Source organism: Furipterus horrens, unplaced genomic scaffold (genome assembly GCF_987537825.1).
Source record: "Furipterus horrens unplaced genomic scaffold, mFurHor1.1.pri manual_scaffold_3, whole genome shotgun sequence".
NCBI classification, from domain to species: domain Eukaryota; kingdom Metazoa; phylum Chordata; class Mammalia; order Chiroptera; family Furipteridae; genus Furipterus; species Furipterus horrens.
Genome location: NW_028327173.1, coordinates 186,168,292 through 186,182,097, shown reverse-complemented (window position 1 = coordinate 186,182,097; position 13,806 = coordinate 186,168,292). Strand labels below are relative to the sequence as shown.

The 13,806-nt window shown below is 53.6% G+C and overlaps 1 protein-coding gene across 3 annotated transcripts in view; it reads left to right on the top strand.

Annotated features, from left to right (window-relative positions):
* The window catches only part of ACTN1 (actinin alpha 1), an 86,725-nt gene extending 73,198 nt beyond the window's left edge, over window positions 1–13,527 (top strand). The window contains exons 11-22 of one of the 3 annotated variants that reach the window (XM_090271034.1): window positions 1,336–1,483; window positions 4,306–4,456; window positions 4,928–5,036; window positions 5,505–5,645; window positions 6,458–6,640; window positions 7,167–7,301; window positions 8,482–8,661; window positions 9,343–9,489; window positions 10,512–10,592; window positions 11,050–11,115; window positions 12,303–12,461; window positions 12,687–13,527. In XM_090271034.1, coding sequence (XP_090127160.1) covers window positions 1,336–1,483; window positions 4,306–4,456; window positions 4,928–5,036; window positions 5,505–5,645; window positions 6,458–6,640; window positions 7,167–7,301; window positions 8,482–8,661; window positions 9,343–9,489; window positions 10,512–10,592; window positions 11,050–11,115; window positions 12,303–12,461; window positions 12,687–12,845 — 1,659 coding nt within the window. In that variant the 3' untranslated portion in view covers window positions 12,846–13,527. The remainder of the gene's footprint in view (window positions 1–1,335; window positions 1,484–4,305; window positions 4,457–4,927; window positions 5,037–5,504; window positions 5,646–6,457; window positions 6,641–7,166; window positions 7,302–8,481; window positions 8,662–9,342; window positions 9,490–10,511; window positions 10,593–11,049; window positions 11,116–12,302; window positions 12,462–12,686) is intronic. The other 2 variants (XM_090271036.1, XM_090271035.1) reach the window with 2 other exon arrangements.
* The last annotated feature ends 279 nt before the right edge of the window (window positions 13,528–13,806 follow it).

The following is a 13,806-nucleotide window of genomic DNA, read 5'->3' as shown; positions in this document are numbered from 1 at the left end:
GAACAGAATGCCTCTTGAACCAAAACGGCATAATTCGGTTGTGATAGAGATAATTTTTACTTCCATGGAATCTTGCTTAAGTACTTAAGAAAACATATTACCTTAAACAAGTAACAGATTTTTGTGGTAGGGTATTTCAAAGATACAAATAAGCAAAATACAGAAAACAGGAATTACTTATAATCTTATTATCCAATGTTAACAAAAAAATTGGGGGGAGGGGAGATTCTTTTAGTTTCCTAAATAAATAAAAAATTTAAGGGAATCCTAAAGCATGTTTTATTTAATAAAATGCTTTAAAAAAAAACCTAACATTGTGACTAACTATACATGTCACTTTATATGTTATTTCTCCCTCCTTACCCTCTTAGGACTGAGGGAGAAGTTTTATAAGCAACAGACGTAAATTTTTAAACTGTCTTTTTTTACCAGGATAGAGCTTTTGCCCTTTAAAGTGGAGAGTAATGAGAGGACCTGGGCATAGAAGGCAGGAATGGGGGGAGGGGCAAAACCTGCAAACAGCATTAGAAGGAGGCATGGTCCCAGGGAAATCTGGAGGAGAGAGAAGAGGCCCCGACACTGTGTGTGCTGATGGGAGATTGCAGGCCTTTTATGGGTTCCAGACTGAATCAGCAGCTTTTTGGAGACTACAGCCAATGCTAGCCAGAGGGTGCTCTGTGCAATTTAGGAAAAGTGCCGCCACCCCTTGGGTAGATGCAGCCTGGCCCCTGGGCACATGGTACGGACCAAGCTGGGAACTTGAGTGGCATGCAGACCAGATTCAGCCCATTGCAGCCTTGCCCGGTGCCCTCATCGTGATTGTAGTGGGTGGCCCTGTGATGGTTCCCTGTCTAAAGAGCTATGGGTTTGTGTTCAGCCTGTCACTATCTTCAGCCTCTTTGGCCAGCTCACCAAGGTCAGGGTGTACGCCAACTCCAGGCTACTCCCCAGCTATCAAATGTGGGGAAGTTGAGAGGCCTCTGCTTCCTTGCCTAGCTCAGTTCATCGCTCTATTTCCCTGGCTGGCCATTCAAGCTCTGTGATTGGTCAGAATCCTGGTGGCAGTCAGTCCTGGGGTCACAGAGGGCCTTGGGCTCTTTCCCCCAAGGGCTGCACACCCAAAGCCCCATAGCTGGGTCACTCATGTGGACTTTGGGTGCCCACTCCCTGCCAAGGAGGCCTGGTGTCCAGGAGCCCAGGGAAATACCAGTAGAGTTGGGTGGGTATGGCCAGATATGGCCAAGATGGGGAAGAGGCTCCTCCTAGAAAGCTTGGAGCAGCTGTGGGGGTCTCAGGGACCAGGTGGGATTGACTGTGTGCCTTCCATCCCCACAGGATATCAACAATGCCTGGGGCTGCCTGGAGCAGGCGGAGAAGGGCTATGAGGAGTGGCTGCTGAATGAGATCCGGAGGCTGGAGCGGCTTGACCACCTGGCGGAGAAGTTCCGGCAGAAGGCTTCTATTCATGAGGCCTGGACTGATGGTAAGGCCTGCCCAGCCTCCTGACTCCCCGGCGGTTCTGGCTTTCATACTCCCTCAACCCAGCCACCAGCCACAACTTCCTACTCTTGCTTTTTGTTAGTTTCGTTTTCTCTTACTCATTCTTTGACATTAGGCAAGATCAGTTAGCCTTTTGGTTGCCTCAGTGTCCTCATCTGTGAAGCGGGGATAATAATACTAGAAACCGTCGGGTAGGTTTACGAGAAAAATTACGTGTGAAGCACTGAGACAAGTTCCCGGCATAGTACAGCGCTAGGTTCCTTGCTGATGGTTCACATCACCTCAATGATTTCCCTGGGTCAGTGAGGTTCAGGTTCAAGTCCCAACTCATCCACCTGGAAGTGGTGTAAACTTAGGCCAGTGACTTACCCCCCAGGCCTCTTTTTCTCATCTGTACCGCGCAGGTGATGATTTGTTAATTTGCTATAACAAACTAATACAAACTGGGTGGCTTAACACAACAGAAGTGTATTGTGTCACAGTTCAGGAGGCCGTAAGTCCTGAGTTGCATGACAGCAGAGTTGGTTCCCATGCTTATTCCTGGCGTCTGGGGTTGCCAGCAACTCTTGGCATTCCTTGCCTTGTTCCACTCCAGTCTCGGCCTCGGTCGTCACAGGGCTGCTTCTCCCTGTGTCTGTGTGACTGAATCTCTTTCTCTTTTTTCTAATGAAAATGCCAGTCGTTGGATTTAGGGCTCCCCTCATCTATGAGGACCTCATTGTACTTAACCAATGACATCAGTGAAGACCTTATTTTCCAAGATGCTCAGTTTCTCAGGTCTGGGTGGCCCTGAGTTTTGGAAGGGTGCTATTCAACCCAGTACACACCCTCACAGGATTGCTGTAGGCCTAAGTGGCATAAGTACATTCTGTGTTTCGTTGAGCTCCTGGCACATGGGACACATCAGGAAATGGCAGCCCTGCCTATTTTTCCTCTGCTGCCTTCTCTCTTCCTGCGTCTGGCCTCCAGTTAGAGAGGAGCAGAGCCCTTGTCTTAACGCATGTGTGTCTCCATTACTGCAGCCTGGGGACACTCGTGGATGTTTCTTGCGTCTGCTTCTTATCAGCTAAGGTTAACTCCAAAGAGAGAAAGTCATACCTGGAATAATCTTTTCCTCAGAACCTGGGCTGGGGTTGGAGAGGGGAACAAGGCTGCCCAAATCTTAGGGCCCTGCAACCGTGTCAGCTAGAGCCCCGTGTGAGACCCCATATAGGCCAGTCGAGCTCAATGCTCTTGAGACTTCCCATCCCACCTTAGGCTAGAGACGGGCAGGGACGCCCACACCTCACAGCCACTTGGTAGTGGCTTGGCTTGGCAGGGGATAGGAGTGCGCCGGACTCCGCCTAGGCAGGGGGGCGTCTAGTTCCCTGTTGTAAGTCCCCATGCTGGGTCTTATACACTGTGTACATAGTGACTTATTGCAGCAAAGATGAGGCAGAGTAGAAGGGGAGGGTGGAGGTTGTGCTGATTCACCCACATGCTTCTGTGATGTCCTGTCCAGGGCCAAGGGATAGCTCAGAGCAAGGTACAGCACAGGGGTTGCCCTGTCAGCATACCAGCCACCAACAAGGGCATAAGCGGTGCCAGCGTGCCGGCATGGCCTGACGAAAGCAGTCTGGCCACGTGGATTCATGCCTAACGATATGTTGCCCACCACCCCGGGAATTCCATTTCTGGAGACCATCTAAAGAATTAACCCTAAACGTGGGGGAAATCTCGTGTCTGGAGATGTGTGGGGTGAGGCCATCTACAATAGTGCGAGCTGAGGGGCCTGATCGCCCACGGCGGGTGATTCAGCCCCTTGGCAGAAGGTTACACAGCTGTTGCAGCGGCCCCTGTAAAGACTGGAGCCCTGTGATGATATGCTACTGGATACTTCCAAAGCAGGAAGCATGACTTCCATGCACCCTGTGGTTTTACAACATCCATGTAAGGAAAAACGGAAAGGAGCAGATAAGTAGGCTCATCCGTAGTTTTTTTGTATTGTTGTATTATTATTCTGACTTAAAGAAAAGAGTAGAGGGAAGGGAAGAAATGGCGCATTGGGCACAGCCCTTGGCCTCACAGCCCAGCCTTCATTTACAGAGAGGGGCTGGCCATTCGCGACAGGCGCACACAGGAGTGGGCCGGGAGGCCAGCGCTGTCCTGTGCTAGTCACTTCCAGGGCAGCTGGGAACCTCATCTAATGAGATCCTGGGAGGTCGTGTCTCATCCGATTTTCCTCCCGGGAAACAGAAATCCGAGAAATGCAAGCCTGTCCACGCCTAAAGAGAGACGACAGTGCATTTGATGCTTGGGAAAGGCTCTGGCCATTGAATGAATGCAGAGTGCCCTAGACACTGACCACACTGAGAGTCATTGGGATCGCGGGGGTGTTGTCCCTGCCAGGCTGCTAGGAGCTGGCATCAGTAACTGGAGAAAATGTAAAATGTGGTAGTTCTGAGTGCTTGGCTTATTTTTTCCTGGTTATACCACTGGGTATAGATTGTAAAGTTAATGTTATGCCCCATGCGTTTCCCGTAGTCCTGCTTAGCCTGCTCACATAACCACCCCTGATGCCGCTCCGCCACGCCCACTCGCTGCATGCACGGAGAACACTAACTTTCCTCGCCCGGCCCCCTAGTGGACGTTCTGGTTTCTCGCACGGCAGATGACTGATCCTTGTACAGTGGGCCTATCCTTGGGGTGTACCCCTGCAACTGGAGCCCCTGGCGCCCTGAGGGGTGGGCGGTCAGGTCAAGAGGGCATCTACCCTCCCCCATGCCTTGGCTTCAGCTCAGCCTTGTACCGTCTTTCTGAACTCAGGCAAAGAAATTATGCTACGGCAGAAGGATTATGAGACGGCCACCCTCTCGGAGATCAAGGCCCTGCTCAAGAAGCATGAAGCCTTTGAGAGTGACCTGGCTGCCCACCAGGATCGCGTGGAGCAGATCGCCGCCATTGCGCAGGAGCTCAAGTAAGCGTGGCCTGGAGGTCGGCTGCGTGGCCTTCAGAAGTGATTGGGTAGGAACAGCCTGGTGCCTAGGCGGGAAGGTCACCAATACCGAAGACTAAGAGCGTCCCCCCAAGTGGGGGATGAGCCTACAATCCTTCCTGTCACAGGCCTTCAGTCCTTACCTGTACCTAGTACAGGACCAGAGGGTGACCTCTGAGTTCTCCCTGCATCAGTATCTCCTTGAGGTGTACATCAGGTCAAGACTGGCATCACCTCTAGCTGAGCTTGGGGTGGGGGACCTTAGAGAGGAGGACTGACCTTCTTTGGCCTTCTGCCAGTGGTCTTCCAATGAGTTGGAAGGTTGGGAGGAGGGTCCAGAAGGTCTTGATGAAGCCAGTACAGTTGGCCTTCCAACATCACCAGTACCTCCCGGGAGAGCAGGCCAAAGAGGTAGCCTGGGTTACCTGACTCTTCCTATCTCTTCCCTCTCAGTGAGCTGGACTATTACGACTCACCCAGTGTCAACGCCCGGTGCCAAAAGATCTGTGACCAGTGGGACAATCTAGGGGCCCTAACCCAGAAGCGGAGGGAAGCCCTGGAGGTGAGGGCCCCGAGGGAGATGGGGACCTGCCTCCAGCAGCTCTGTGTGCTTCTTCCTCTTTTGACTCCCTTTGCTTTTGGCTAAAAGGGTCCACTGGGCCCCCAGAGCTCCCCGAGTCATGATCCGAGTTGGAAGGCTCACACTGGCACTGGACTTGGGCTTTGCTCTGTGGAAATGCTTCTTTTCTTCCCCTAACCGTATCTCATCCCCCTGGTTTAGCGCACTTCACCCAACCCCAGCCTTCTGAGAACTTGTCTATTCTACAGACCAGACTCTGGGGGCCAGGCAGGGTGATTCTAAAGTGGGGTAGCCTGTACATTCCACAGCCTGTTCTTTCTGCCTGACTTAGTCTGGTACTTCCAGACCTGGACCATTTGGGGCTGGTCAGGAGGCACTTGGGGTAGGGAAGGGATTCTGGATATGACTCTGTTAAACATGTCCCCACCCCCACCGCATTGGCACTCTCAGCGGACAGAAAAACTGCTGGAAACCATTGACCAGCTGTACTTGGAGTATGCCAAGCGGGCCGCACCCTTCAACAACTGGATGGAGGGGGCCATGGAGGACCTGCAGGACACCTTCATCGTGCACACCATTGAGGAGATCCAGGTACGCTGCGCCCCCTCACCCCCTGGGGCTGGTCCCCCAGCCGCCCATGGCCCATACACTCTCTGGTCCCACGCCCAGGACACTGCCCCTGCACTGAGAGGGCTGAGGACAGCATCCCAAGGATTTCATAGATTTGAAACCTTTGCATTTTTATTTATTTTGATTAGGTAACATACGCACATGGCATAAAATCTAAAAGATAAAAAGGATATGGAGTAAGTTCTCAGTCTAATCCCTTGTCCCCCAACTCCAGTGCCCCTCCCCAGAGGACAGCTATATGGCCGCACAGTCTCTGTACAGTCTCCTCCACACCCTTTTTTACACAAAAAGTAGCTTTTATAGTATGCTATATTTTGAACCTTTATTTTTAATGTAACAGTTACCTTGGAACTTGTTTCATATCAATGAACAGCTTCACCTTTCTTTTATACAGCTGCAGAATGTTAGATTGGAAGGGTTTTTGCAAAGTGCTGAGGAAGCCTATGTTGGGGGAGGTCACCAGGGAACGGGCCTTGGGGCACCCCTTGTCCCTGACCTGACTGTGGGGTGGTGAGCGCCCCCAGGGTTGCTGCTGACTTTACCAGCCCCCGGCATGAAGCTACTGCTTTGATGGCTCTGCCTTCACCTTCCCTGACCAGCCCTGCTGTCTGGGAGCTGAGCGTGAACATCCTTGGTTGACGCCTCCAGGCCTCTGGAGCCCTTCTGCCCGTGTCTGCTCTGGGATCTGCAGGGCTCTCTTTACTCCTCTTGCCCGCTGGAGACGCCCGCCCCTCCAGTCATTGTTCTTGTCCTGCTTTCCCATCTCTGTCCAGGGACTGACCACAGCTCACGAGCAGTTCAAGGCCACCCTCCCTGACGCCGACAAGGAGCGCCTCGCCATCCTGGGCATCCACAACGAGGTGTCCAAGATTGTCCAGACTTACCACGTCAACATGGCAGGCACCAACCCCTACACCACCATCGCGCCTCAGGACATCAATGGCAAATGGGACCATGTGAGTCCAAGGGCTGGATGGGGCATTGGGTGAGCTGGTGCAAGTTTCAGAAAGGCAGGCATTTATGTCCCTTTTTTGATTGACTGATTTTTTTTTAAGATTTTATTTATTTTATTTTTAGAGAGAGAGGAAGGGAGGAAGAAAGAGAGGGAAAGAAACATCAATGTGTTGCCTCTCTTGTGCCCCCAACTGGGGACCTGGCCCACAACCCAGGCACGTGCCCTGACTGAGAATCGAACTGGTGACCCTATGGTTCGCAGGTCGGCACTCAATCCACTGAGCCACACCAGCCAGAACTGATTTTTTTTTTTTTTTTAATTTCAATTTTTTGTTGTTGTTATTGTCATACAGTCAAAATTATCAAGTTAATGAATGACTGAATTTCTGTGGCCAGTCAGCATCTGTACATCTGTATTCCTGTTCTATTCCTGACTGGCCCCTTCTTTTTGTGAGTCCTTCTTTTCTTCTGAAATATGGGACAGATAGATGGCCCATTCCTAACGTCCCGTGACTGTTCCTGCCCCAGGTGCGGCAGCTGGTGCCTCGGAGGGACCAGGCCCTGATGGAGGAGCATGCCCGCCAGCAGCACAATGAGAGGCTACGCAAGCAGTTCGCATCACAGGCCAATGTCATTGGGCCCTGGATCCAGACCAAGATGGAGGTGGGTCCCATTGTGGGAGGCAGGAATGAGGCTTCCTCCCTTCCCAGCACCATCCCAGCCAGAAAGCCTTGTCTTGTCTCCTCCCAGGCGGGACCTGTGGCAGATTGTCAGTCCTGAGCCTGTGATGGGTCTGCTGCCCTACAAAGGGTATGGAACTCATGTGAGGAAGCCTGAAGGCTGATCCCAGCATCTGGCATGGGAGCAAAGACCCACACAGGGACACCACTAAAGAGTCGCACGAGAAGGTCCCACAGCACAGTCAGTGCCTGGGTGGCTGGCTTGGCTGACCCTTAGGCTTATCTGGCTGAGCAGGTTTCTTCCTTCATTATCACTGCTCCTAAGCAATGAGCATGGTGAGAGAGTCATGATGATGTCCCCAGAGAGAGAACTGGACCTCTGGAAAGCGTGGAACTTTTTGCTGAATTGTGTGGGCCAGGTAGTGGGATGCTATAGGTCAAGGGAGGGATACCTCCTAGGTTAGAGTATGATATCCCTCTGATTTCCTTGAGGGCAGAGCCCAGGTTGAGTTCACATTTATGTCGCCCCTGCACCCCAACCCCAATTACTTAGCAAACTATACGTAGTAGGTTCTCAGGAAGTACTGTATGTGCTGAATTGATTTGGGTGCACAGAAAGTGTTTTCAGAAACAAGGTTTATTTACATGGATGAAGGGCTGACAGAAACGGGGATTGCCTGGCTCGTGGAGATGGCCGGTGGTGTGGTGGGCCAAGGCGGGCCTCCTACAAGCTCGGTCACTGGGGAGGTGAGCCAGGTACACTGAGGCTGTGAGGACCCGGCTCAGTGGGCACAGCAAGGGTCCCTGAGACAAGCAATGCTGGGGAATAAGGCTCGGGAAAGGAGTTTGATTAGCAAGCAGAGGTGAGGTTAGCAACTGACTTTGGATCCCATTCCTGAAGCTGGCAGGTAACTGAGAGATGGTGGGGTGATTCATCCAGTGATAGCAGTGCCTGGCCTACCTCTGTGGTGCTATTTCCAGACCAAGGAGCACTCATGCCAAATGTCTCACTCCGGGCTTACTGATTACCCCACAGCTCCCAAGTGCTGGGCTGGGGACTGAGAATCACCTGAGGGTTTGACCAATTCTACGGGCGCCCCAGTCTCCAGCCCGGGGGCATAGAGGGGGGTGGTCTGACAAGGACCTCCTTCCCGGCTGAGCAGGAGATCGGGAGGATCTCCATCGAGATGCACGGGACCCTGGAGGACCAGCTCAGCCACCTGCGGCAGTACGAGAAGAGCATCATCAACTACAAGCCCAAGATTGACCAGCTGGAGGGCGACCACCAGCTCATCCAGGAGGCGCTCATCTTCGACAACAAGCACACCAACTACACCATGGAGGTGGGTTCTCGGTCGTGCTCCGCTGTTCCCCCTTGCTGGGCTGGGGCAGGAGGAGGCCATCATCTTCCAAGCAAACTGGCCATAGTGGGATCAGCTCTCACTTTGGAGTGAGGGAGTACCCCCTTCTTCTCACCCCCGGAGCTCTGGGTCTTCAGTACTCAGCGCCTTCTGAATTTCCCAAGGAGCTTGCTGACGTACAGATTTCTGGGCCCCACCTCCAGAATTCATTAGGTCTGGGGTGGGGCTCAGGAATCTAAATGTTTAACAAGTGCACACCAGTGATTCTGATGCCAGATGCTGCCTTAGGCATTCTAAACGACTATTTAGGCCTGCATGTGTGGTCCTGGAGTTGGATAGTCAAAGAATTACCCAGCTTTTTTTCCTTTAGTCTTTCCTGTTAGCAAATTTTCCTTCCTTCCTATCCTGACCCATGCTGGTGGTTCTGGTCTCTGCTGCCCCAGGCAGAGGCTACCACCCAGCCCGCCCTTTGCCCTTCGTCCTGTGGGTCATCTGTCCTAGTGTCTTGTTATGGTTCTCCTGCCTCTGCTGACACTGTGGATCAGCACAGAAGGCCGGGCTCAATTGCTTGGACCATTTTAATAGTTGGGGGAAAGAGTGGGCAGAGGCAACCTGGGCCCGGCCTGGGATCCCTCTGCTGACAGGCCCCTCGCCCATATCCAGCACATACGTGTGGGCTGGGAGCAGCTCCTCACCACCATCGCCAGGACCATCAATGAGGTGGAGAACCAGATCCTGACCCGGGATGCCAAGGGCATCAGCCAGGAGCAGATGAACGAGTTCCGGGCCTCCTTTAACCACTTTGACCGGGTGAGAGACCCACCCCCTGCACGTGCTTAGAGCAGCCCCTGCCCCAGGGCCCTGGAGGGCACTGCCCAGGGTGGGGGTAGCCCTTCTGGATCTGGTTCCTGGGCTGGTGAGGAGAGGAGGAAGGAGAGGGAGGAACTGCCGTCAGCCTCCCTTGACCCTGCATCGCTGTTGCATGGTGCCGGCTTTAGAGAGCCAGTCCTGGTGTCCCGTGAGCCTCTCTGCTTTCCTGAGGAGACAGCTCTTATTATGGGCAGAGAAAGGACCCTTGACCCCTGACCTTTGCTCTCCTACCATGCATCTTCAGCCCTTGCGAGTAAGGTTACCATAGCCCGGTGAAGGCCTTTTGCCCCTGGCTGTGCATACTGTCCCTTGCTTCTGCCTCAGGTTAGAGGAGTGGAGGCTTCCCGCTACCCCCCCCCCCCCCCGCACACACACACACACACACACACACACACACACACACACACAGCCTTTGGGACCCTGTGGGGATGTCAGAGAGCTCAGTCTTGGGTCCTTCTCCAGCTCTGAGACAGGCTAGGTTTTACGTGGGCGCCCCTCCCAGTGCCCTGGGGCTTCAGGGTGACCACCTGGGGTGGGAGAGAGCATGGGGTTAGGTGCTGCCCAGCACTCTGCCTGCTTCCCTGCCCTCTCAGCCCCTGGCTGGGTGAAGCCCTCCTGGAAACTGGGGTGGGGCATTGGGCTGGAAGCGGGCTGGGCACTTTCAGGGGCTTCTCACCCCCATAGCTCATTGTGCTCCCCTCTGGCCTGCTTCCCAGAGCAGGGCTGCGTGTACCGGGGACAGGGCACCCTCGGGGCCTCGGCCATGTGTCTAACCATGTGCACTTTTATTTCCCCTCCTCCCCCACCCCATCCGCCCTCCACCCTCTCCATATGCATGCCTTTGTTTCTGTGTCTCCCCTCACATGCCACCCCCCCTCCCCGGGGCATGGCCCACCCCTCCCCTCACGGCCTCCACCTCCCTGGCACCGCATGGCTCGCTGCCTGACGCACGGCGGCCCCAGGATCACTCCGGCACGCTGGGTCCCGAGGAGTTCAAAGCCTGCCTCATCAGCTTGGGTTATGATATTGGCAACGACCCCCAGGTACTCGCCTCCTGCATGGAGCACACTCGGGGTGGCGTCCGGGGCAAGAAGTAACGTGTGTTTCTCCTTTTTCTCTTCTCTGTCTGTCTGGATCTCCCTGTCCCCCTCTTCTGTGGGCCATGGGGCTTGCCCTCTCCTGCCATCCCCGCCTCCCACTACTCCGACTGCTGACTCTGCGCTCGGTTGTCTTTCATGGGAATCTGCCCGGTGCCCGCCTTCCTCTCTCCTCGCCGTTCTCCATCCTGTGGACGGATTTTTGCGTCTCCCTGCTCTGTCTTCCTCCTTCCTGTGGACATTTTCCTGGATGTGTATTTACATCTACTCCTCCTATGTCCCTCTCCCCTTCCTGACCCCGGACCATACACCTCATCCTCCCCTCCGGCCATCTGTGCCCTGTCTTCCTGGCCCTGGGCTGGCCCTTCCTTCTCCTGGTGTTTTGGTGCCACTGGCCCCACAGAAGAAGACAGGCATGATGGACACGGATGATTTCCGAGCCTGCCTTATCTCCATGGGTTACAACATGGTAATGTAAACCCTGCTCTCTGTCCTGGCGAGGAGCCACCAGCAGGCCACAGAGGCCAAGTCCTAGTTGTGGCAGCCTGGACACTCTCAGGCTAGGGGGGCTGCCCTCCGCAGAGGGGACTCAAGGTTCTGGTCCTTGGGGAAGACGGAGTCCTGACGGCGGGGCCAGCTGCAGAGCCTCTGTGTGTCCCGGAGGTCTGGTCGTCCCACCCCAGACTGTGCTGGTTTATCTGCTGGTACTTAACTGTGGAGAAGGGCTTTCTCACTCCAATCGTGGACGGCTGGACCGACCCCGAGGCTAGTGGGAAGGACTGGTGGTGTGGACATTCTGGGTTTAGACTGGTTTGCTTTATCTTGTACAAGGCATGGAGAGGCCTACCATTTCCCTGGCAATGGCTTCAGCTAAGCCTGCCGCCCCTCTGCCATCGCCTCAGGCTCATTCCCAACCTTCTCAGTTGCCATCTGAGCTGGGCAGAAGCCTTAGCTGGGCAGCTCAGTGGCTTCTGGGCCACGGTGCAAAGTGCAGAGCCCTTGGGCTGCCTCAAGGCGAGAGCAGGGGCTCTAGGAGCTAGGAACAAACCCAGTAGTAAATCCCAGCTCCACCAGCAGCAGCTTGGGGACCCAAATGAGGCAAGGAGGACCCTGCAGGACGGATATAAGGTTAAATGAAGGAATTTACATGAGTGCTGTGCATTTGTTTGGCACATACAGTACAGTGGGGAGAGCGCAGGTTGTAGAGCCAGACCACCCATGTGTGACCTTGGGCATGTCACTAAAGCCTGTCTGGGCCTCTGGTTTCTCATCTGCAGACCTGATGGAAATAAACATCTACCTTGGTGGTTGTAGGGAGGGTTGAATGAATTAAAGTATAAACAACACTTAGAATAGTGCCTGGTATATAGTACATACTGTGTGGGTGTTAGCTGTTGTTGTCATTGTCATTATTACCAGCATTCTCTAATGTGCCCCAAGGGGAGCCCAGGCACTTGTAGGGCATGGGAAGCACTGAGCAGAAGAATCTTCACTGTTGGGTGCCACGTCCCTATTGTGCCCTCAGGACAAGCCAGGTTAGGTTAGGGGCTGCTGCGCCCTCCTCCAATAGTCACACCGAGGGCGTCAGGTCCCTACAGAGTCCCAGCAGGCTGTGGCTCAGAGGGTGACAGGCCTGGGGGTGGCTCTTCCCTCCAGGGAGAGGCAGAGTTTGCCCGAATCATGAGCATTGTGGACCCCAACCGCCTGGGGGTAGTGACGTTCCAGGCCTTCATCGACTTTATGTCCCGAGAGACAGCCGATACAGATACAGCAGACCAGGTCATGGCTTCCTTCAAGATCCTGGCCGGTGACAAGGTGCGTTTGCTATGACGTCAGTGCCGTGCGGGGGTGGCAGGTCCAATCGGCAGGGAAGCTCGTGAGCACCTCCCGTGCCCCTTCTTCCAGGGTCCCCTTGTGTGGCTATGCACATAGCATGCGGAATACACCAGTGTGTATCCAGAAGTGCGGGGAGGGGCGGAAACGGGGCCGGCACAGGGCACGCTGAGGTGCTTCGCCGCCCTGACTGCGCTCTCTCTGCAGAACTACATCACGGTGGAGGAGCTTCGCCGGGAGCTGCCGCCGGACCAGGCTGAGTACTGCATCGTGCGAATGGCCCCGTACGTGGGCCCCGACGCCGTGCCCGGTGCTCTGGACTACATGTCCTTCTCCACGGCGCTCTACGGCGAGAGTGACCTCTAACCCGCCCCCACGGGTCCAGCGCCCTGGCCCCCCACCCCTGCAAGCCCTGCCCTGCTCCTCCGCTGCCCCGTGAGCTGGGACCCACGTGGCATCCAGCCCCCTTGCCCGCCAAGTGACAGTTTACAAAGTTATTTTCTGCAAAAAAAGAAAAAAACGTTACTTTAAAAAAAGTTAAAAAACCAAAAAACCGCATATTTTATTATAGAAAAAAGGTATTTTTTTTCTCCACCAGACTTAAATGGAAAAGAGGAAAAATTAACTATTTGCACCAAAATGTTTTGTTTTGTTGTGACATAGGAAAATAACCAAGCACAATGTCATATTCCATCCTTTTTATTGATTTTTTTTTTCTATCTGTTCCATCTGCTGTATTCATTTCTCCAATCTCATGTCCACCTTGATGTGGGAAAGGGGTGGGGGGGTTGGGGGGTAATCTTGTCAAAAGGCACATTGGTGCATGTGTGTTTGCTAGCTCACTTGTCCATGAAAATATTTTATGATATTAAAGAAAATCTTTTGAAATGGTTGTTTTTTAAGGAAGAGAATTTATGTGGCTTGTCTCATTTTTAATTCCAGAGGTGTGATTGGCCTCTTCATTAGCACACACTTTTTTTCAAAGTTGGAGTGTGGACAGCTTTGATATTGCTTGGCACAGATCGTATTAAAGCAGCAATGCTCCGTCGACAGCTCTGGGCTCGCTCCTTGCAGGAGTGTGTGTGTCTGTGTGTGTTGGTGGGGGGAGTTCAAGGGTGGTGTGGGCACCCAGACACACTCCTAACATGTTGTTGACCGTGGTGCATTCAGTCTTCTTGCACTTCAGTTTCTTTATTTGTTTTCCACAACATCAAACGGCTCTGTGATGTCTGTATGCCCCCCATTTCTTTCATTTTTGTCACAGGAAGCAAACTGAGTTGTTTCAGTAAGGGTCCTCTCGCCGCTTGCTATTCAAGATGTCCCACAG